This window comes from Cygnus atratus, chromosome 3, assembly GCF_013377495.2.
Source record: "Cygnus atratus isolate AKBS03 ecotype Queensland, Australia chromosome 3, CAtr_DNAZoo_HiC_assembly, whole genome shotgun sequence".
Classification (NCBI taxonomy): Eukaryota; Metazoa; Chordata; class Aves; order Anseriformes; family Anatidae; genus Cygnus; species Cygnus atratus.
In genome coordinates this window covers 93,661,336-93,685,635 of record NC_066364.1, presented here as the reverse complement: position 1 = coordinate 93,685,635, position 24,300 = coordinate 93,661,336, and the positions used below count along the sequence as shown (strand labels likewise).

Genomic DNA, 24,300 nt, shown 5'->3' with positions numbered 1-24,300 from the left:
GAAGGCAGAATATTATTATGGTTATAGGTGTTGGCTATGTCAAAAGTATAACCTAAAGGAACAAACAAAACAAAGGTCAGATGCTTATTTTAGACCATAAACAGAAATTCGTTTCATCCTAAAGAGCAGAAAATTTTTGCTGACCCACTAACACTATTACAAATGTTAACTGCACAGGTATCCAGTTACATTTTGCTGGATATTCCATAAATGACACCATCACATGCAACAGGTTCTAACAAACCCACTGTTTATTTATCTAAAGCCCTGTTCACTTCCAGCTGTAGAAGAGCAGAATATAGTTCTCCTTACTCTGAAGTGGGAGAAGGGAAAAACAGGGCAGTCTTGTTCTATTCTTCCTTCTCCATTGCTTAACCTTTTTCATTACACTTAACCATACACTTTTCTGCTGCTCAGACCCTTGCTTGAGCAGCATCAGGATGAAACTGAAATGACCCCCAACAGTTTTTCCCTGTTGTCTTCAGGATCCTAGAAGCAGTACAACAGTTCCTAGCATCTTGTGAACAATAAGGAAGCCATCACATTTTTTTTTTTTTTTTTTTGCTTGGGAAAACTCAAACATCTGCAATATGGGATGCTGTCTCAGCTTCTTTCTTTTTCACTTCTGGAATGTCATCTTCACAACTATATGGGCTACAAAAACAATGGTTCTTAAAGAAACGGAGTTTATATTATGCAGAAATTGATAGCTTGGGTCCCTTTCTCATGAGAAAGCTTCCCACTCACATCTGGCAAGTGGCTGAGCTACTTTTTGGATGTGGGAGGCTACTGCAGAAACTGCAAGAATCAATGCTTTATTAAAAATCTAACAGAAACTTTGAACTTTCCATTTATTTAAGACAGAATACAACAAAAGCACATCCTTCTAGTTACCTGTGCTAAATACTTCACTGTTGATCTCAAACTGTCAAATGAAAATAAACATGCCACATGCTAGGAAGACGAGGGGTGAGGGGAAGAGGTAGCTAAATTGCTATTAAAATGTACAAGTCTGTACATACTGTAGGTGGTGGGGAACGTTTCCTCTAGAACTTGCTATGAACCAGCTCTATGTCTGCCTAAAGAAACTACAGCAACCATCTCTTCATTTACTATGTAGCTTCACATGTTAAATAACTCTAACCACTGTTTAGGTATCATAGAGCACACAAGTCTCTGTGCAATCTCTTTATAAAATTGTTGTATGATGATGTAGCTGGATAGAACATTAAAAGATGCTGAATCAGTTCGCTTATACAGTTTTTACTGAGGTAACAACAGCAAACAGCCAGTAAAGAGTCAGTGACATTTTAAGGTGGCAAGTCCAGTGCTGGTGATAGAAGTTTTTGTTATTTTGTTTTTTAAATAAAAATATGTCAGAAAACTTACCATACTGTGAATGAAACCACGGAGCTAAAGGATTTTGCCAGTGACTGCTGTTTTGAACATTACTAAGCAAGCGAACTTTTAAGTTAGATACTACATCATGAAAACTTTCACAGCTTGATTCAAATACACTGAAGTCTGTATGCCTTTAACACCATACTTTGGATTTGTTTTTGAAGTATTTTACTTAAATATTCCTATTTATCTCCTCTGTGATAGGTTGGAACACAAGGGCTTCTGTCGTTATATCATTTCACTTGTAATAGAAGTGTGAAGAGGATTACGTTCCCTCCCTGTAATAAAACTGGAGGATCATATTAAAATACACAACACAAAGGACTCAAGGGCAACCTTCCAACTAAACATTGCCAGGGAGGCTGTATGTCCTCATTTTTCACAAGTGAGTGTTGTAAAGAGATGTATTTAAATAAGCAACTTGATTTTTAGAGCCGTTTCCCTTTGACTTCAACAATAGAAACTGATTAGCACTTCAAATCAACTATTTAGCTAAATCTAAATGAAGCAACTTTGGCTAAATAAAAACAAGTATAAAGCATCTGCACTAGTAACAATAAAAACCTTGTAAACTACTGATAGAACTAATTAATTATGATTTTGAAACACACACATATAGAATGAAGATATGTATTATATGTTTCAGGAAAAAAAGCTGCATTCATTTTAAGAGCCATTCATTTCTACAATGTTTCTCTCCATGGGTTAGGAGGGATTCTTTTTCATTCCATGAAGCCGGTACTTAGCCTCTTTGTAACAGTATCCTTTAATCTAACACAGTTCCCTTTGTAAAGGATTCAAGGCTTAGGTCTGATAGTTGCTTTTCCAATCTAATAGCTAGGACCATACACAGATCCGGTAAACTTAAACAAAACAAAGCCAAAAAAAACACCAAAAAAACAAATAAAAGGTACAACTTGCACAGTGTAGATCCTGCTATTCTAAAGGTTTCCATGACCTTTATGAACACCTAAAGATTTTTTTTTTAATAAAAAACTAGTCCAAGAAGAATAAATTACCATAACATTTTAGGAGGTAACGGTATGCAGTTTCCATATCTAGGTGATCAGGAATCAGTTCTAGAAGTGTCTCAATCTTCTTTGCCTATGAGAGTTAAAGCACAGACAAAAAAGAGCATTAACTTCAAATAAAATTGACAAAGTTAAAACAACTATTTCAGATCTTTTAAGTGAGATGAATTACTGATTACAAGAAATGGACTGTTCAACTGAATGAAGACACAATATTTCTTTCCCAAATTCTGATGTGAATGAGAAACAGCCAAAGAAATCAGGTAGACAATAAAATGAAAAAAATATGGGACTAAAACCCCATATTCAAGGAGACTACACAATAGTTTCTTTTTGAAGGAAGCAATCCACATATTAATGAGAATATGTCAGGATTTCAACCAAATTGAAGAATTCAAACTGCTCGGCAGCCTTCACTGACCTAGAGGTCAATGGTAGCTATGATCAGTGCTTCGAAGTAGTCAGATCACTGACTAATGCGCTTAAAATTGGACTCTCCCTCCCTCAACCTCTGACTCCAGTTTCAAAAACTCAAGTCTTGAATTTAAAGAAAAAGTGTACAGAAGTTACTAACATCTTTATCACACACTAGAAAATTCTGTTATTAAAATTTCAGCTCTAAAAGCTAGAAAATTTCAAGTTTTTAAATTTCTTTCATAGACACCAAAAGATGGTATTTATCATTGTCACTTTTACAGTAGAATTTTTAACCCATGAGTATCTAATGGCAAGTTCTGCAAAATAAAAAAGTGCATTTTCCCTCATTTGAGAAGCATTTATTCTAGTTTTTGTATTAACTGTCTCCTGATGCTACTCCTCTACGAAAGAGAAATCAATGTGCATGTGTTTTTGCCTTTTTTTGTTTGTTTGTTTTATTACTTTGAGGAACCTGGGGGAGAAGAAGGAGGGCAAGGAGAAGAGGGAGGGACAGGAGTAGGGCGGGCACATAAATCAGAGTAGCTGGAATTAAAGCGAATGAGCACAAAGTCAGTAATCTAAACTGATGCTCAAACTCAATACATGCCTAAAACAGTATACAAGTAATATGAAATGAGTCTTTCAATGTAAACATAGGCACCTTTTATCATTCTAGAGGGGCTGAGGTTCTCACTGCATATGTATTCATTCAACGCAGACAACAAAATAAATATGTTCAGGTTGCGATATGGAACTGGATAGTGAAGCAATAAAAATTTAACGCATAATGTTTGTAGCATATAAACTACAACATCAAAAATAAAGGAAATTACTGAAATAATAGAAAAATATTAATTACATTCTCCTTTCTATTATGCCTCATAAAATAAGCTGTTCTTTTAAATGTGACTAGCTCTGCAAATTAACCTTTCTTCCCCACCCTGAGAAACCTGATAAAGCTGTCAACTGTGAAGTTCAAGATCCAAAACATTTCAAAGGATGATTAACTAGTATATACTACATATGTATACGCTACATATACAATGATAAGCATGAAAAAATATTATACCTGTCCAGGTTTAGATGCTGCTTTACCCATGAAATTCAGAAAAGTTCTCTTCTCCTCAACTAATCCACCACACCTCTAAAGAAAAAGAAATAGTTAATGCAGCTGTTGTGAGCAGATTAGCAAAAAACAAAATGACTAAGGTGAAAATTTCCAGTTATAGATTTTTAAAATATTTTAATATATATTACCTATCTGCAAGGTAAACAATTGACCATGAGTTTAAAAAAAACACAACACAGGAAACAAGTTCATTTTGTGCACCGTTTTGGCAAACATTGTTTTTAAAATGGTAGGTATAAAGTTTGTTTAAAACAAAAGGGGAAAGAATTAAACTAATACTTCAACACACCACAAAAACGAGGTTTAGGACTGCAAAAGAATGAAAAAGAGAAACACTATTCCTCTCCAATTATACTGCCAAGCATTCACAAGTGAGCTAGGGATCATAAGGTTAATTATACATTTAATAAGGTGTCAGGGAGATAACTGCTCGTTTCTTTATAAAAATTAAAATGTACAAAGCAAGTTCTCTTTAAAGTATAATTACCTACACTTATGCATACAAAGGACTGATTTCAATCTCTCTATTTTATAAAAGGCTTTCACTGCAAGAGACAGTGTTTGAGGGAGAGAGAGAAGCTTAACTTAAAAAAAAGTTTGAGACAGAACAGATGAATCAAAAATCTATCTTTCTTTAGATGAGGGCAAAATAAAATATACAAGACAATATTTTCATTTATGCACCTCAGAGGTACCAGTCTTAAAATTCTAATAGTGCACAGCGCTTCTTGTAAGCTGCAAGATATTTTACTGGTACCAAAATGCACAGGCAGACAGGTACTGTGCATATAGACATACATGTACAATTAATTTACCACATTCAATTAGTATTTTAGACATCTGCAAATGAGAAATTTTGCTTTGTTCCATTATGAATGTAGTATATGCGTAATATTTTTGACAAGCTCTTTAAGATCCAGGTGAAAAGGTGTGAAGCTTCATTCAGTCAGGGAAACGGACAAAAAAATATTCACATCCATGTACTGCTAGTGCTCTGACAAAAATGTTCATAAATAGGGGCAAAGCATTCATGGAAAAAACTTGCAACATTATATATTGATTTTAGACATTCTCACCTACTATCAGTATAGTAAGAGGAAAGAGAGTCTAGTCACCAAAAGGTTTTCCTCAGCCCCCTTTCATGCCAAAATATCAAACACTTGACTTTCATCGAAAAACACAAAACTGTCCCTCCACACAGTAAAAAAAAAAAAATGATGTTGTTTCTTGGAAGTTTAAACAGACAGACATATTTTTGAATGAAAGGATTCTCTGTGTGTATTACCAAGATTTTAGATTATTACAAGAGAAATAGCTCATTTAGACTGTGGTTTACTTTCCACTTTTTAATAGAAAAGCAAAGAGTAGACTTTGATTATTACTATCTTCTGGTTACCTATTAGTAGAATATTTGATCCACAATAACAATCAAGAATGTTAACACAAATTTTATTTTATATATGCTATAGGAAAAACTGCCTCACAAAGAAGTTTTAACTCAAACTTACATGTGAATGCCCACTTAACATGAGATCTATAAAAATTCTCCTCTGAGATACAGTGTACACAACATTATTTCAACTACGCTATAGAGCTGTGAACTTAATTCCAACAGTTGTATACTGTTGTAATAAAAAGTTTTAGGAAACTAAGAATGGAAATTGTTCAGTGTTTTTTGTTGGTTTTGTTTTTGAAAACATTCAGCTTTTACTTAAAAATGCAAAAAAAACACCTATTTTCACAAATGCAGGATATTATAACTGATTTCAATTTCCTAATCAAAGAGAAAAGCAAGAGTAAGTTAGCAAGAATTTTTCACGTTTTCATGTTTCATGCTATAAAAAAATAGGGTTTTAGATTAAAATCATTGTCTCCTTTTAAACTAAGATGAACAGTTAGGTAAAACAATTAAAAAATATTCCAGAGAGGAAATATACAAATAATACACCTGACTCTATAGCCAAAGTCACTGAACACATTTGTTAGCATGCATTCTTCCTTTGGGAAAAAAAAAGTCTTGGGATATCATAAAGCTTCTGCTATGTGAAGCAGAACTGTTTCTGTAATAGCTTAGAAAACTCAGCAACTGGTGAGTGAGTTCTATTCACTACCAGGAGCTGGTAACAGGCCCCATTTTGAGGCAAGGAGCCTACATGCCCCAAGAGGGCTGCAGGATCGCATGGCTGCTTTACTGCTGCCTGCAGGGAGGAGGCTCCCTGACCTGATGGAGACACCAGCACTCACCACCTGCAGCTTATTCTGCCTCCAGCACAGCTCTGTGTCTAGCTCTGCAAAAATGTTGTGAGCAGTCATGTCATACCTTGAAGATCATTAACTTAGCCCAGACTGTGGCTGAGAGACGAGCATTTGTCTTTTAATACATCTGTGACACTCAAGTGAACAGGAGGTGAATTCAGCTCTTAAACACTGAATACAGCTTAGACAAAGTAAAAAAAAAAAAAAAAAGAGTGAAATATTGTGGCTACAAAAAGCAAATACTGCCCACTTCTATTTTGTGAACTGTATAGCTATGAGAGATGTATTACGTTTACAGCACAGCGAAAATTATGTGAGGAGTTGCAAGGCGATGGTCTGCAAGAAGCAATGCTGTCTAATAGAAAACTTGAAAATATATGAAAAACTATGAAAATATTTGCTTTGGATGGAACTTCATGCAATGTGTGTCATTTCCTTCAGGCTGTTGCAAGACAAAAGCTTTCTCACTTTGGCACCCACTGCTACTATTAGCATTAGACTACTATCTCACGGTACAAAATAATCTAAATCATGTTGATATTTGTGCTGGAATTCAAAAGCAAACTAGCATTAGCCTATGCTATACAACACCTCTTTTTCATAATTTGTCAGTTTACCCTTGAAGAGCTCTATGCATTTCTGTACTTCTCTTGTTATGTCATTACCTGCAGTAGAGATCTGGCATCATCCACTCTGCCTGCACTGACATATTGAAGGAAAAGATCTGTGACAGGTCTGTAAATTCCAAACTGATTGGCCAGTCGTTCTGCCATCACGCCAACTGCAAAATGATAGAAAATATTAGGAAAAAGGAAAGGAAATAAGGAAAGCCTTTGATTCAAAAGGCACTTTTGTAAACTTTACTGGCATGATTTATGCTGACTGGGCAGGTTTTACATGTAACAGCTCTTCTGTAACACCTCTGTCTAGTCAGAATATTTTAAATACAACTGCAATTAACTTACATTTTTCCAAAGCTGGCTCTAATCCTTCCTCAGACACCTTTCTTAACAAAAAGGAAATATTTTTGACAGGTTGATCAGGATTCTGTGCACCAGAGATAAGCAGAGGCTCAAGGTATTCCACTGCAGCATCAAGGTCATTGCTGGGAAAAAATATTGAACTGGCTTAGTTTCAGAAATCAAGATTTCTAAACCTAAAGAAGCAATTATATTTACATTTTTACTTGCTACATTAATGTTATACTTCCCAAGATCGGTTGAGTACCTACGACTTCATTCAGATATTGTAAAAGTGAAACTATTTATGACTGAATTAATAAATTAACCTGTAAGCCAAATTTCCAAAAGATCTTTGACCTTCAGGACATGTGATTTTGACACGTTTTTCTTCCCTCACTAAACAAAGAGTTCTGGCTAGCTCTTTAAGGAAGCAAAATTCTGCAAACCCAGAAGGTAAAAATCAAAACATTAACGGGAGGTATCTGAATAATTAATGCGGACAACTCGAGTATTTCTTTATGCTACTCAATTAATTATTTAGCCAACTCTTCCCATGTCTGCCGTTTTGGATGCAAAAAAAAGATACTAAATGTCATTTGGCCAATACCTTTGCCTAAACTCTTTCATCTTCAGGCTTAAGTATAGTAAATGCTAATAAAATAACACAAAGTATTCATTCAAGTGAAAACTCTACTTCTGGTGTTCTAAAAAGTTCAGATGACATCTCCTCTTAACAGTCCACTCTAATAACAAATTTAATTAAAAAAACCAGTGTGATTAATGCTTTTAGATGAAACACATTTAAAAGCTATTAACGATGTTTTGAAAACTGTATTAGGAATACAAATCTACCAATAAGTGAACAGCTATTTGAAGTATATTTAAATCTCTACTTTTTATCACAGTTCGCAAGGTACAACTTGTATGTAAGAATACATAAGGTGCATATTATTTATGCTACTGCTAAGTCTTCTCATACAACTAAGCTAATTTTGGTATGGCAGAAGAAAAGTCGATGCTGCTTGCTTAACCTGTGTCTGTATACAGGGATTTACTTATCTATTCTTGCAGTCAATCTGATCCATGTTACAAACACGTCATGACTTTGCAACTCTTTCATGACACAGAAATAGGCAAAAGCCAATTCACTAGAATCCTCTGCCAAGGACTACTTGGATCTAAATATTTACAGGATCAGTCCTTCCTTGTTTTTCAGTGGCTGAAAATACAGTGAGCTCACTACTGGAACTGGCCTGCATGGTTCTCCTTCAATTTAAATCATCTTGCTGCTGCAGACACTACTACCCAGTAACTGTTCCAGTAACTACAAGCTCTGGTCTGGCATGCCCAAGGCCATCAGGTATCTGTTATGTACTACATAGTTACACAACTATCCTGCTGAGTTACACAGAGGAGCTCTACCTGATGAAACTGTCTTGAAAGAAAATAGCAGAGTATGTAGGATTCCTAAAGATTGATTCCTGCAAACTGCATTTGAGAAGTTCACAGTATGTGAAGAAGTGCTTCCCCCCCACAGTTTTATGCGAAGGATAAACTAGCTAAGTACTGACTTACCAATTAAAAAAATGCTAGGCAGAACATGATGCTGAATTAAACATTTGAATGAAAGGATAATCAATGTGTGGGGATAATTATCATGATGGAAACTGTGGCCTAAAGCAGCATAGGAGAAACTTTTTCCCATTTTTTTTTAATACTGACAAAAAGTATACAACCACCTCACAGATACATACCTGGCTTTCACATTTTGAGGGTAAACACAACCATATGTTATCATTTCAGTTACTGGAACAAGTAATAGATTTTGTTTCCAAACTAATATTATATGCATAATGTGTGCTAAATTCCAAGATTTTTAAGTTTATATTGATTAATTAGTTCTATTTGACATTCAGACCTCGTAGAGCTTTTGATCTCACACCAAGGAGAACACTTTATGAGAGGTGTAATATGTTTGAACAGAAGTATCAAAGCTAGTTACACCAACAGAGAAGGCCTTAGACTCTCCCAAATGCTTCACAGCTATCCCTGTATTTCATTAAATGAATTAGAAAACCCATATGCATTTGTAAAATGAGACCAGAACAGGACCAAACAGCGCAGTTCTCATCTTGCCCTGAATTTTAACACCTAGGACACTAAGAACGGAAACAGAATGAAGTGGATAATGTTAATGATTTCCCACCACTCTGTATAAAAGGTTGGAAGTCATAGAAATACTTACTTCTTAGCATGAGCCAATGCAATAGAATTGGCAATTAGTGAGGGAGATAAATCAATCGATTTTGTGATGTCTTCTATCATGTTTCCAAATGCTTTTAAGTTCTTCATATCTCCTTTCACTGCCAAAGCCTCAGCAAGTACAATAACTGCTGGTCTAGTAGGCAACAAGCCACCGTCAAGCATTCCTTGGAAAGCAGCTATGGCATCTAATGAAGGTGGAGAAATAAGGAAAAAGGAATTGAGATTTTAGTTGAAAAAAAAAAAACACACTGCTGGTATCATTAACCTTACCTTTATAAAAACATGTATAGAAAATAATTCTCGTGCTGAAGTTATGCCCCAAAATCACTTTAGGAAATTATAGCAAACATATATACAAAACTTTCAATGGCAATTTAGGATACAATGCTTTAATATTTGCTCAATAAAAGAAAGTATTAGAATAAGTTTAACATCAAATTATCCCATTTCAGTATCCAGCTCAGGGAAAGCAGCTATGTCACAAGTGCCCTCCCTTATGACCGTAAAGTTGTAATGTTTTAAGCCTGTTTTTAACCAAACAAGCTATAATGAATTTTCTTTACTGGAAAAGAAAAATGTGTTACACTTAAGAACCAAGAGTTCGTTTAAAAATGTAATTTATTACCAAAACTGCTTAAGTCTAGTATTTTAAGTGTGCACCAAAACTTTGTTTACCAATATTTAATTTTAAATAGAAGTAAGTAATATGAGAGTCCACAAAAGAACAAAAAAATTCTGAACTGGACAGTTACTTTAAGAACTCCTAAAATAACAGGAGTCACATGCTAAAAACACCCCAAATCAGTCTTCTGTGCATCTGTAACAGTCGCTCTCATTTTTCTAACCAGAATTCTTGTCGATTTACATTAAACATGACTAAACATACAGAGAAAGACATGACCCTCTGGTAAAAACCTCTTAGTCCTTACCATCACAGGCAGGATTAATCACAGATAATAATTATCATACTAAGGGATAACACTTCTAACATAATATGCACCCACCACTTGAACTCCACAGTATTAACATTCCAATTCAATATGCAGGTACGGCAGAAACCAAATACCACCTTTCACAAGAGAGGAAGAAAAAACATCCTGTGTGCCTAACTTTTCTTCACAGCCAACTTCCCTTCTGCCGCATTTCTTTTTTTCTTTCTTTCCTTCTTGTTTAGGGGAAAAAAAAAATGAGTAATACATCAAGGGTGAAATTCCCCAAATCTAAAATCAATCTTAACACACATGTAAAGTTCAAATTTTCTCCTGGCTTTAGGTGGGGACCTCCCTTTATAGCATGTAGCCTAACTAGCCTTCTCAAGAACAAGGAAAGAGAAAGACATGGAAGTTGCATGCATGCAGCACTACTGCAAGAAACTGTGTTCTAGTAGCATATTGGGTAACTCTGCTGGTACCCCTTTTCCTGTGCAAAAGGGCTGACATTACTACTAATCTGAATTCATAATTTAATCCCTTGATCTTTCAGTACTTAAAAGAAGCTAACTTTGCTTGTGAAAACCCACTATTTATCTTTTATTTATCTGTAAGTTCTGCAAATTCTGTACCATAAAACTCAAGTTTTGACTTTTTTTTTTTAAACAGTTCTTGCTAGAAGATATTACAGTTCTTTTGAGGCTACTTAAGGAGCTACATAATTATTTTTTAAAACCTGTACTGCATTAAATTGCAAAGGATGATGCCAACTGTCTGAGGAACTGATAAGTTTTACAAAAGTGAAAGCTCATGAGATATGTATGCCATCACAGGACGTATGTTAAATGGAGCTCACTAACATAAGACTACAAGACTTCACCCTAAAATTTGAGCCTCAGAAAATGACCAATATGACTGAAACATTTAGTAGCTTGCATTTTCAAGGCTTCACTTAGAAAAAGAGAAGCAATTATCTTTAAAAGAGAAGCTAGGATCAATTCTGATTATTCAATTAAATTACCAAAATAAAGCTTGTTCAATGCACAACATAAAAGCAAACAGAATGGTGCTAAATCATGCACTCCAACAGCTTCTTGAGAAACTTTATATTGTGCAAAAAGTAACATTTTGGTTGAGGTGGCAAATTATCTACGATGCCAGCTAAAAAGAAAACACATAGTTAAAGAAAAATTGTCACAATACAGAAATATCAGTGATGTTCTGAAGAAGGGAAGATGTGGGAGTGCAATGTTTAGGATTAGAACTAACAAAACTTAGTGACATCCTGGACAGAGGCAAAAACAGAAAATATACTAGAATAGTATCAAATAAAGTTTACATGAAGGATTTGAAAGCTGCAAAAAAGGTAAGACTTGCCAACACACCAGAGAAGCAATTGCATTCACTGCAAATACTTCAGTCAATGACACCCGGCAGTGATGTCAGACTGAAGGGGGAAGGAATTTGAAAGTTGAGAAGTTTATCAGCTGCAGGAAGGAGTACAAGTGAGAAGAGGTGTCTAAATGCTCATCCTAGAGTATTTCCATGTAGCTACTATTACACGTGTATGGGCTACTACAACTACGCAAAGTGGAATGAAAAAAAAAAATTAACAGATGGCAGAATCCAAAATGGATTTTCTGGTATGCCCGCTGGTATGAAAGCGAAACCCAGTTCAGTGCAATACACATTTTCATACGTAGCCACTTTGATGCTTAAAGATATCACTTACAATGTGTATCAACACCGTACATACACTTGCAAAGGGGTAAAACACAGCACGGCATGTAAAACTACATGCTTGCAGAGTTTTCTACTCACACGAGTTCTAAAGAACAACTGAATATGTACAATCTAACGCTGTAGAGCTGAATGCTCTAGGCTGCAAAACAACTAATGCCAAGAAGTAAAGTAACGCAACTGCGAACTTTATCCACCATCTTCTTGTGTGCCCTCAAATACTCTTCAGCCACCATTTTCTTTTCTATTGCGATCGTTACATTAAAAAGAAAGAAACTGAATATTTGTTACTGTTGGTATTGAGAACTATTAAAAAGTATTTGATTAAGTTTTTAAATCAATATTATAATCATTTAGTGCACAATCATGCACATTTAACAGTCAATTTAACTCATCTGGTATCTCACACAACCACCACAATATGCAAGAAACAACTGCTGGGAATTGTTTCAGATGCTCTAAAGTATGTTAATTTCCAAAGCAAAATGACTTGTGCTGTGAATTTTAACGCACTTGAAAGCCTGTACTTTCTCTCGTTCTGGAGCACAAATTTTGCATGTCTGAAGAGCTGTGATTCATCTTAAGAAAACCCATCTTGTGTTAAATGGAATGGAAACTGGACTAAGTGGTCAAATGACAAGTACATTCATATTCAAGCTGTATTATAAATGCATGTACAGTAATTTACGTCTCTCAGCTACCACAAAAGGCTCTTGATAAGCAGGTAATTTGCTAAATGGACTCCTTTATCCAAGTATTCGAAGGGCGTTACAAGAAAAATCTGCAGAGGCATTAATGTGACGTAAAGGTCAAGCATTGTGACATACCTTTCAAATAATCCCGCCTAACTTGCGATATGATGAGGAGGCTGCTGGCAGCACTGTTCAGTGTGAAGCCCTTGATGTGGGTCTCAGCACTAAAAGAAGCAGACATTTAGAAAGGAATTACTGACATGCTTCTGATACGATAATAAATGGTTGAGCACCAAGGTGAAATTATAAAAACTACTGTTCGTATGTTAAAAATATTGCTGCAAAATATCGACCTGGAGACAGCTTTTGTGTTATCCTGTCAATGGTTATAGAAGGATAATTTTTTTTTGCATTCTGACAGATGACAAAGTTGGAAGTGAGCAACAAAAGAAACAAAGTACAAGATTTTTTTTAAACAATCGGTTCAGATTCTTGAATGCTGACATATTAGATGACTAAAATAACTGCATGCCCTGCATTGTTCTGTTGTATCCTAAGCTGGATACTTTTTCTTCTTTTTTCAATAGTCACCATAATTATAAAATGTAAAACTATTCTTTCAGCAATAAAAATGAAACATTTATTTTCAGCACTGTATATTTTAAACATAAACTAAAGCATATTATGAACTAACACCATATCATTTGGTTGATTAATTTTCAAATTTCTGTCATCTAGATGTATACAGTTTTTTAAAGTGAACATACTACGTTTGCTGCCTTAGCCGTGTTAAAATTGTATTTGGCTTATCAATTCTTTATCTCCGACAATACTACACATCACATACCTATAGTAAAGAGGATCTTCACTGTAAGAACATTGCTAAAGCCTTTCTAACACTCTGGAAATTAGGCAAGAGAGACTAACCAGCCTTCACATCGATGCGAACAACATGTTCCCATTCCTCAATGACATACAGACACATTTTTAATATACACGGATAACTTTACAAATGTTCATTTCTAGATTACAAAATCTCTGCACAGAAAAGGGGGGCATCGCCATTTACCATATCAGCAATCAAGATAAACCTCACTGATCATCTTGTGGCAAACAACTGAGCAGCCTACCTACTTGAACTTAAAGGCTGAGCGGATTGGGAGGTAAGCAGGGTCATTGCTAAATTATTCCCCCCAATCCCAAGAAAATCCTTCACATAGTACACAATATGACTATCCTCTCAGTCACTTCCAGCCTCCCAGGCTCACAAATGCAGTCACTGGACTCAGGATTCTCTTACTCTCCCAACCAATCCTCTTAATCCCTGCCTAAGCACCCACTGCTCAGTTCCGCCTTTTCCTTTTTTTTTTTCCCTTTGTCCCATCTGTCAAAGCCCTTAAGTCAACAATTCATGCATGAGACTGTAAATTACATATAACAAAGGATTTACTTTCTCCAATCTTCCAATCTTCAGTGTGATTAAATAGATGTTACCTACTATTACAGAACTAATCCATCATTCCCATACTCCTAAATTTCTGTTTAAAACTTTAACTAAATGCAGTAAATACTCCTCAAAACAGTGCTAGGATGCCAAAGCAAGTAGACTCGGGTTGACCAACAGATCAGTAACCTTCTGTTTGTTTTTTGTTTGTTTGTTTCCAAACGCAGAGTGGGAGTTCAATTTCCTTCTACCACAACATCACTTTCTCATTGAAGTTTCTCAGGTCTGATGACAGTACGGAAGTTTTAAAATAATCTAACCCTTTTAAACACAAAAATTACTTATTTTGTTGCCTATGCTAATATTCATACTAAAGCTCTCTACATATTATTTAAATTTCAAGTTTGGCTTCGAGCAGAGTAAAAAGAAAAAGATGTTAGCTTATACAAATTAAGGTGGCTTTCATGTATTTTATGAAAATATTGGGAGTTGCACAAGTTTCAGGCCACTGCACACATTTAGGCTTTGTAGGAATAATCTCTCTGTAATATGAGGTTGGTAAAATTGTCAAGCATGCAGAAATGTGTGCGAAATAGATTTGCTATTCTTCAACCATGTGTACACACAAAATCACTTCCTCTACTTCAGTGAATAATTTAAAGCTTACAGACTTTTGAAAATGCTTAATGTAAGCATGATTTTGTTATTAGAAAAAAGATACACAGATAAACACTATAAACACTGGTAATAGTAAGCATTTTCTGTCTTGATGTAACAGTGAGCTGTTATGGGCTTCTTAGAATGTCATTATTTGGCATTTCTATGCTACATGATTGAGTATGAGTTCTGAAAAGCATGGTGGTTATTTTACTATGATTGGCTTTGACCAGAACCTCTTATTAAATCCTATTTTCTTTTTTCCCCAAACATCTCGAGATTCAGAGGCTTTGTCCCTAAAAACACATTTCAAACTTTTTTAGTCTTTAACATTTTTTTTATTCTTTTCTTTCCTGCATTTTACATCCTAAAACACTTATTATCTAAAGCAGGATTTCTGAATCACCAACACCAGGAACAAAACACCACATTCTCTCTCCTCTTCTGATCTGCAAATTACTGCTTGTAATATGCAATATTCTGCGCATCTTCTTTACAAGCATGTTTGAGCTGTGGAGCAGGGAAGCCGTCAGTGCATGCACAAGTCTTCAGTGAAAAGTTTCAAACTTCTTCCTTGAAGAATCTTTCTATATATCTTTCTATACATAAAGATTTTCTGTAAATGTTTAACAAAGTAGCTAAACTTTTTCAGCATAATTTGTACTTTCAAACACGTCCTTTCCATCTTTTATTTACAAACATTTTTAGTTATTCTCATTTCAAGGAGCAGAATTTGATGAGCAGTTCAAGTTTTTCCTTGATATAAGCCTTCTATTCATTAAGCACAAACATTCCTTTTCATAAAGCTCAGTTACCGACACCGAGTTGGAAAAGTGTTGTTTGTGCTTCTGAATGTGGAACTTAACCATTTTTCAACAGAAGACATTTCACTGATCAAGACACTTTTAAAGAAAACATTAAGAAAATAAACTAAGTTAACTCTAAAAATTATTAGACTATGCAGCACGTAAGTTACCCACAGCCACTTTCTAATCCACTGTATTCAGTCAGAACACAATGAAGAAAGCCACCACTCTTGTTTTAGCTGTAGAAATGAAATGACTTAAATTACTTAAATTTTTGTTCTTCTTAACTCTAGCTTGATGAATAGTAACACTTAATTAAATTAAAAACACTTAATTAATTAAAAAAGTCTATAATCTGGCCAGAACGCACATTACAGGCAATACTTAAAGCAAGTGGTGCGCCACACGACTCACTAAAGGTTAATTCAATACTGATGACTCTAATAATGTATGACAGCAGGTTGGATTTATTTCAGAAGCGTAACAGCTGGATCTAAAGTTTATGGTCATCTCCTAGCCACTAGCATAACAGTCAAATGTACCATTTTGCATTTGGCAGGCAGCCAGCTGCCAGAGAGTGTGGATAGGGTAGGGTACCAGCAGGGATGGGGATTGAGAAGGCTCAGGGGCAGTTCAGTGAAGGAATCTTGTCTGTTTGGATATTGCTCTAAAGGGGAAAAGGCAGACTGCCAGAAGGGCAGACTTTCAGTTCTGATGCCAAGTGCAATTGTTGATATTGTTAGTTGAAATGAGTTATTAGCAATACACACTGTCTCTCCACTAGATTTTTTTTAATATATGGCAGACTGCCATATGAAGCATTGGTATATTTCTTACCACAACTCCCAATTACCAGTCATGAATTGTTTTCCCACTGAAATTTAAGGACTTAGCTGAAAATGATCCAGAGATTATTTAAAGAACAACAAGAAAATCTCCAAAAACCCCAAACCAGCAAAACCCAACAATTAAAATCCCCAAAATGCAGAAAAGCCTTACATGTGTTTCACTTGGATGGCTTCTTCAAGAGAATCCTGCGATAACAACGCTTTTATAAGGGCGATATATGTACGATAATGATAGTCCTTCTCTTGCGTTTGCAGGAAAAAATTGTAGGCCTCTAAAAAAGACAAACAGCCCAAACAAAGTGTCATGTTATAATACTATTGGTCATAAAAAGTCATCTTTTCATTGAAAAGGTCCATCTGAAATCATTTCATCCTCTCACATCTTTGAGACCAAAGCTGTTGGTCACAGCTTGTTCAAAACTGCTTGTACACAACAATCAACTGACACAAGCCTCCAGAGAACAAAAAGTTTGCTCCTCCTGGTTTTCCATATATAGCTGTTGCTTAAATACCAACACAAATGGTTAGAAGGGGTAGACTCAAGATTTTTTTAAAGCAACACCTAATGCTGGGGTATATAGTTACAGTATCTGGTGCATGATCACAACAGCATTTAACAAATAATATAGGAAGTGATTCCAATATGGGGAGATCAAATTATTTGGCTACGACAAGATTTATACAAAACATACAATTTACAAATATACAGATATTTAACAAGTAAACTACGCTGCATTTGTTTGACTGATTAACAGTTTTATTTCATGCATTCACAATAACTGTCAGTGTATGAAAAGATGTTACCAAAAAGGAAAAAAAATGATAAGTGCACTTTTCAGTCATTTATTTTTCCGAAACAAAATTATGCAGCTATAAACACACAGCCTAGGTAGCAGTCTGAGGTGCAACACGGTTTTCTAACACGTTAAGAACCAGAAATCATCTCTTGTATCTAAAACTGTGATCGTATGTTTTCTTCAAGGAAACTTAAAAAAAAAAAAATAAATCCCTTTGCTAATTTAAAACTAAGCCACAATTATCTGTTAAACAGCTTTTCAGAAATAATACTACAAATTTTATAGCTATGCAGGAAGTTTTTCTCTTACACATTGAAAGAAATGATGAAGATAACTTGTTTGAATCTTACTGTCACAAGAAGCATCACACTAGCAGCACTTACTATTGTGGGCTGTAAATTTTAAACTGGCATTCCCAAAGCCTGAACAGTTGGTGTTAAACTGATAGTCTTAAACTTCTTCAACCAAAACGTATACATAAAAACTTGGTGAAATGCAGGCACAGAATTGACCATGCATAAAATAATTACTTGCAACAAACACACACTCACACACTGAGTTTATATTAGAATTAACATTGCTACTCATAATCTACTTTGGACACTCTGAGCTACATCAAACATACTTGAACTGAGATAATTTTTACTGTAGTGTTCTAACCCATTAAGTCCAATTCCACGTACGTGAATTCAATGTATGAGACGGAGATACGAGAGAGATGGAGAAAGAATATGATTGATGTCTGACACTACAACAGTGATTGCATTGTCAACCAAAGGACCATAAAACAACAACAGAATGTCACAGAAACAGTCTGGGAATCCTCCCCCCCACGCTCACTTATTGGTCTGAGGTTAATGCTTGGCCTGCTGCAATGTGCTGAATGCTCCTGACTGCTCAGATGCCAAATACCACAAATTGCAAAGGAGCGTTCACACCCAAATCTAGCAGAAAAGACACCTTTTTTCCACTTCTCTGAAATTTGAGGTACTGGTAGACTTGTAATCGCATTCAGTGGTAATAAAAGCTCTCTCACTGGTACCATCTATTACAAGTGCCACTTTTCATTCAGAAAAATGTAACCGACTGGTGATACGTTTGTTCCTTCCAACAGTAAAAGCCTACTTAAATTTTATTTTTTAAAACAAACAAAAAAAATCCATATGTTTGAAGACTTCTAATGTTTTCAGACAGAACTAGGATTTCACTCCAGGTTTGAATATTCCTTTCCACTAGTTGGGTACAGAAGTGGACTTTGCCACCAGTGGATATAATATCAAACATATGTTACTATCAATGATCTTGGTCCAGGATGCTAAAGATCTGCTTCTACAAGGAAATATACTTAAATCTTTTTGTAATGACTAGTTCAATGAAGAAAAAAATATCTTCGTGTCAGTTTTGTTTTCCTGTTCCAAAATATTTTGCTGTATATGTCAATCCCAACCTCAGAATGATTATCCTATTCAGATTAGACTATTTTCTTAACTCTATTTTGCATCCATGCAAGTAGCATGTTTAAAGTATACCTAAATTGTGTCTCAAACTGAGACATGTACCTGATCAGGTGTTATCAGTTTATTGATTCTTCAGATGCTATCTAAAATTACCAAAGTATATTAGCATTCAGGAAAGAAAGTTCTTGGTTTCAGAATCAGACGGTGTTATACAAGCTATTTCAAGTAGAAAGATCTGTTAGAAAAGTGACAACTTGCCAAGAAAGTCTCAGTTCTCAAGACAGTCAAATTTGTTTCAGGAATTGCAACTGTTTGGGCTATGTGTAATATGATCCACTCGAGTCAAGTTCTCACACTGCAGAATCAGGATAAAAACGCAACTGTGACTTGCATAAATCAAGCACTTCAGAGAACAGATTTTCAAAACACCCCCTTGTCAGAGCGGATAAATTCATGAAATTAGTTACATAACTAGATTAAGTTAATCTTTTTCCTATCAGAAATGCGTTGATAAAAAATTTATTCTGCCCTATTACATTTATATCAAAACTACATTATAACATTATACAAAAGTGACAACTTAGTTTAAGACAAAAAGAAACTGTTTCCCAAAATTTGTCTGTTTCCCCTAATTTCCAATAGCTCTAGACCACCTCCTCTCAAGCACTGCTGCTCTGAATAAAAGAATATGCAGGAGTAATTTATTGGTAAATTCAGTATCAAGTGTCACCACAGACTAGTAGCAGTTACAGTTTATAATCTTGTATTAAACTAGTGTCCCTCCAAAGTCCAAGCTATATTTAATTTCCGCCTGCTCTCCACTTGCTCATTTATGTTATTGAAGGCACTGGATACTTTTCTAGGAAATACATATAAAATGCATTCCATTAATTTTGTTTATTGCTCAGTGAAAAGTATTTCTGCTTTTCTGTCTTTTGATTCCAAAACTTTACCACCATGAAGAATTTCCTTAAAGCATTAACGCTATGTTCACTACAATACCCACGACTGTACTCCCTACATACAGAATATGCAGAGTCCAGACTTCTAATCCGTGCTCCTGAGACTCCGTACTTCTATACGGTCATTTTACTAACAACAGAAGGTAACTGTCAATGACTAACAGGTTCTGCTTTTAAACTCAAAGCTTAGTCTGTGGGTCCAACTTGTAAAATACACTGATAATACCCAGAGAAGAAAACAAGGTACCTTGTATTTATAAATCTTCATAATTCAGCTACATTAATTATTTTAACTCATTTAATTCTATTTTATGATCTCTCAAGTGAGATCGTTATTTATCATAATAGAGGCAAAGAAAAAGATTTCAAGAATATTAAGATGAATATTAAGATGATCTGCACCTTGGCTAATGCTAGAAATGGATCAATTATGACCCAGTTATGCTAATTCTGACTCTGTGACAGTGTTTTGGGATGAGATGAATAAGAATGGATTTCCAATTATTTAAACTAAGCATAGACTGAGCCAGAGGAATTGTACTGCAGTACACTCCTCCTTTCTATACACAAAGGCAAATACCCAAGCACAAGTTAATTCTCTTTTTAACTCAGGCAGAGAATTTTCTGCAGAATAGCTATTTATTTCTCACAGCAGAAGATCTGAAGTGATCTCTCAATGAAGCCATTTTATTTGTTGGGTGGCACCCACGTGCCAAGGGCTTTGGAAACAGTGAGCTGTGGGGACACTGATTTTGATTTTTTGTTTATATTGTGTATTACAACGCAAATAAACACGTTTTTAGTACTGTCTGTCTTTGTAGGAGGAAGATCAAGAGGAGAAGTTAGCTAATTTTAGGGAAAACCATGGACTACTTTAATTGCAAAGAAGTTAAAGACACTAGGAGACATATCTCCCTTCAAACAGACACAGACAGCTTTGCAACATTAACAGAAAGAAACTAGACTAACAGATAAAAGCCAGAAAGGAAGGCAGCAATAAAAAAGAATAGTTCAGTTGGAAGGGACCTACAAAGATCAAAGTCCTCTTGCCTGGCCTCTTCAGGGCTGACCAACTTAGGGCATTATCCAAATGCCTCTTGAACACTGACAGGAGTGGGGCATCAATCACCCCACTAGAAAGCCTGTCCCAGTGTCTGATACCCTCACAGTAAATAATTTTTTCCTCATGCCCAGTCTGACCCTCCCCAGCCCACCTCTGTGCCGTTCCCATGCATCCTGCCATCGGATCGGATCCCAGGAGCAGAGCCCAGCACCTCCCTCTCTGCTTCCCCACCTCGAGAAGCCATAGACAGCAGCGAGGTCGCCCCTCAGCCTCCTTTTCCCTAGACCAGACAGCCCGAGTGTCCTCAGCCTCTCCTCAAAAGACAGGCCTCCCACCCTTTTACCAGCCTTGCTGCCCTCCGCTGGATGTTTTCAAGTACTTTAACATCCTTTTTATAATGTGGAGCCCAGAGCTGCACACAGCATTCAAGGTGAGACTGCTCCAATGCTAAATATGGCAGGAGAATCACCTCTTTTGACCAATGAGAGGTGATCATCTCCATAGTCCAGACTCGTCTAATTTAATCTCATGTAAGTATTTTCTTTGTTAAATCTGTACCTTAAATTAAGAGATAGCTGAAGTATATTTTGGATCTAAATCTGATCTTATTATTAAGGCAGGGACAAATCCAAAGTCTCTGAACAACTTCTTGTAATGGATAATTGCTTTCCCATGAACATGTGCCTGCTATTTTGCTCGCAAATTATCCTTCTCTCTATGCTTCTCATGTCTTCACCATAAAACTTGCAGCCAAAGAGCTAGATTTACTGGGAACCACATAGGCACCTACAATGCTGAAAGGGTATTTTCAGCATTGACCCTGTGCATAGTTCCTTACGTTTAACAGATTAAATTTAAATTCTAGAAAATGGTGTTAAACTAACAATATAAACTACAGACCAGCAATACTTCTAAAATTTTAAAATCACCTACTTCACTGCAGACCGACTTTGAAACATGCATTTAAAGTCAGTATTTCAAATGACACTTTAAACAGTTTAGCATGTGCTTCTCTCATCAACTTTTGAAGCAGAACATTGCTAAGTAAGCTTATCATGTAACTTTTGTAACACGCTAGCAAACCAACAGAAAGCGGCAGCAAGCGTCTCTTGCTCTGTAGTTAACAGAAACCTGAAGCTTAGCGCTGGGGGGGGCAGCAGCAAGTTTCAGTTTACCTTTTGCATTATTTTTCTTGCAAAGCATCCTTATTTTTCTTTCTTCAGAAGTAGAAGAAATTGGGCTTCTTGTTTCTTCTTGTCTAGCCTTTAAAACAAAAAGCTTATTTAAATTGCTATAATGCTATTTATTAGTATTTTTCATTGGAAAAGTATACATTCAAAAGCATTGTTAGCTATCGAAGGTAAAGTCTGATTACCTTAGGTACCTCAAATGGGACAACCTGACCATTATTCTCAAATATATCAGCCAGCAAGGTTAGTGTTTTCTGACGAGGAACAACATTTTCTTCTTGCATTTTAGTCCAAATTGCTTCAGCCTTTGACCAGTCACTGTTGTTCTCTGAAACAAGATTTAAATCTTCAGATAAAAGCACATTTAAAGTATATGTACATATCTAGAGTCACATCTTTGGAAAATACTTTGTCCGTCAGTCACGTACTTCTGCTCCATATGATCATCAAATTGAGAAGTTCTAAACTACTGTTACTACTCAGAAGGTACAGGAAGATGCAAACAGAAGAAAAAAGACTGTACAAATTTTTAAATGAAAGAGAAAACACAAAAATATTGCAGAAGTTTTCCCCCATCTCATCAACTCAAATATTCCTCCTTATTAATTGCCAAAACAATTGGAAAAAGATTCGAAACGTTTACAAAACATTCTAAGGTACCATTTCTAAATTCCAAGATCCATACCCACTTTCCACAAGGTTCTAGTACCACTTCAGCTTTTTAGAAGAGGTAGCAAACTACCTTAAAACTGATCATTTTATTTGACTTAAGGACTAAAATTAACATTTTTAAACACAGGTTATTATGGCAGTAAACAAAGGAGGATGGAGAATGTTTGATACGTTTTCATATATTTGTTTTGGGCTCTGCAACTATCAAGCAGATGCTGGCAACTGTAACAAATTCAGACATACAGACAGACAAGGGGCTTGAGAAGATTAAATAAAACAGGAAGTTGAAGAAGCTGGGTTCTGTACCACCTGGAGAAAAGCAGTCTAATGGAGGAATCTAATTGCTGTCTTCAGCTACTTAATTGACGGGTCTCTCCTTAGCAGTGCACAGCACAGTTTGAAAGGTGATGGTTAAAAGTTGCAGTAATGGAGTATATGAGGATGGTCAAACCTTGGCACAGGTTGCCCACGAAGGCTGTTTAATTTCCACCCCTGGAGGCATTCAACACTTTACTTGACAAGACCACAGACTGATCTAACTTTGAAGCTGTCATAGCTCTGAGAAAGAGCTAGACCCAAAACTCCTGAAGCTCTCTCATTTTTTCTCATTTTCTTCATTTGTCATCTAATTTTTTCTCCTACTCTACATAAACAATGTTTTCAACATTTTTGATCACAGCTTGAACTAAATGGTAGATGCTTCATTTTTTTAATACTTAAAATAGATCTTAAGTGTGGCTTTGGTGCACAGTGACAACTCTCTACTGTACTAGTTCACTGGGCAGCTTTGATAGATAATTTTAAATGGTTGAAAGCAGGAATGTGCATGGTTTTTGTCTTTTACGGTGACAGAAAGCCACAAATGTTTTCCACTTCTTTGAGTAGATGGAATGGGTTTTGTCTTTTCAAAGACAACTGAAGATTTTGTATGACAGAATTTGATAAATTCTATCTTCTTGGATTCTCTTCCTAGCAGGCACACTGTCACACCTAGTCACTGCTAGAGGTTGAACAAGACGATGGTGGAAAACAGGAAGACCCCCTCCTGTTGACACAAGGTTGTATATCAGGCCTACTTGATATTTGAGGGTGAACCAGTAAACACAAAGCCAGAACAGGGTAATGCCACAGTTTGTTTGTTTTTTATTTTTGAGACTGTTCAGAAAAAAAAAGGGAACAAAGATCACAAGAAGTCTCTGGGGTGGGGGAGGGGAAATACTCATACCTTCTGCTTGTAATTAAATGCAATGGGGATGCAGCCTCTTTCATTGCTCTACTAAAAGGGGGTTCTAATAAAACATTGTTTAGCGAAACAACATTGCTGGTTCTAGTCAATGAAAAATATACATGGGAAAACAGCCTAGTTATTTCAAGCTCAAATCCAAGTTTTCCCAAGACCAAATATATCAAATAGCTGTAATGACTCCTTAATATATAACCGTGATATAAGGCTTTGTGTCATCTTTCTGAAATATGTAGCAATCCTTGTAATGCTTTTTTTTTGTCCTGACTTCCTATTTGGTATTCAATATCCAATCCTGAGAATGCAAAATATTTTCAAGACTTTAAATAACTAGAACTA

General features: G+C 35.7%; 1 protein-coding gene across 2 annotated transcripts in view; it reads right to left on the bottom strand.

Moving 5' to 3' along the window:
* LRPPRC (leucine rich pentatricopeptide repeat containing) overlaps positions 1–24,300 on the bottom strand; it is a 93,351-nt gene that overhangs the window by 3,124 nt on the left and 65,927 nt on the right. For both annotated transcript variants that reach the window (XM_035564303.2, XM_035564294.2), the window contains exons 28-36: positions 22,232–22,374; positions 22,032–22,119; positions 16,729–16,849; positions 12,958–13,046; positions 9,442–9,646; positions 7,200–7,339; positions 6,900–7,015; positions 3,919–3,993; positions 2,421–2,505 (exon numbers count right to left, since the gene is read on the bottom strand). In XM_035564303.2, coding sequence (XP_035420196.1) covers positions 2,421–2,505; positions 3,919–3,993; positions 6,900–7,015; positions 7,200–7,339; positions 9,442–9,646; positions 12,958–13,046; positions 16,729–16,849; positions 22,032–22,119; positions 22,232–22,374 — 1,062 coding nt within the window. The remainder of the gene's footprint in view (positions 1–2,420; positions 2,506–3,918; positions 3,994–6,899; positions 7,016–7,199; positions 7,340–9,441; positions 9,647–12,957; positions 13,047–16,728; positions 16,850–22,031; positions 22,120–22,231; positions 22,375–24,300) is intronic.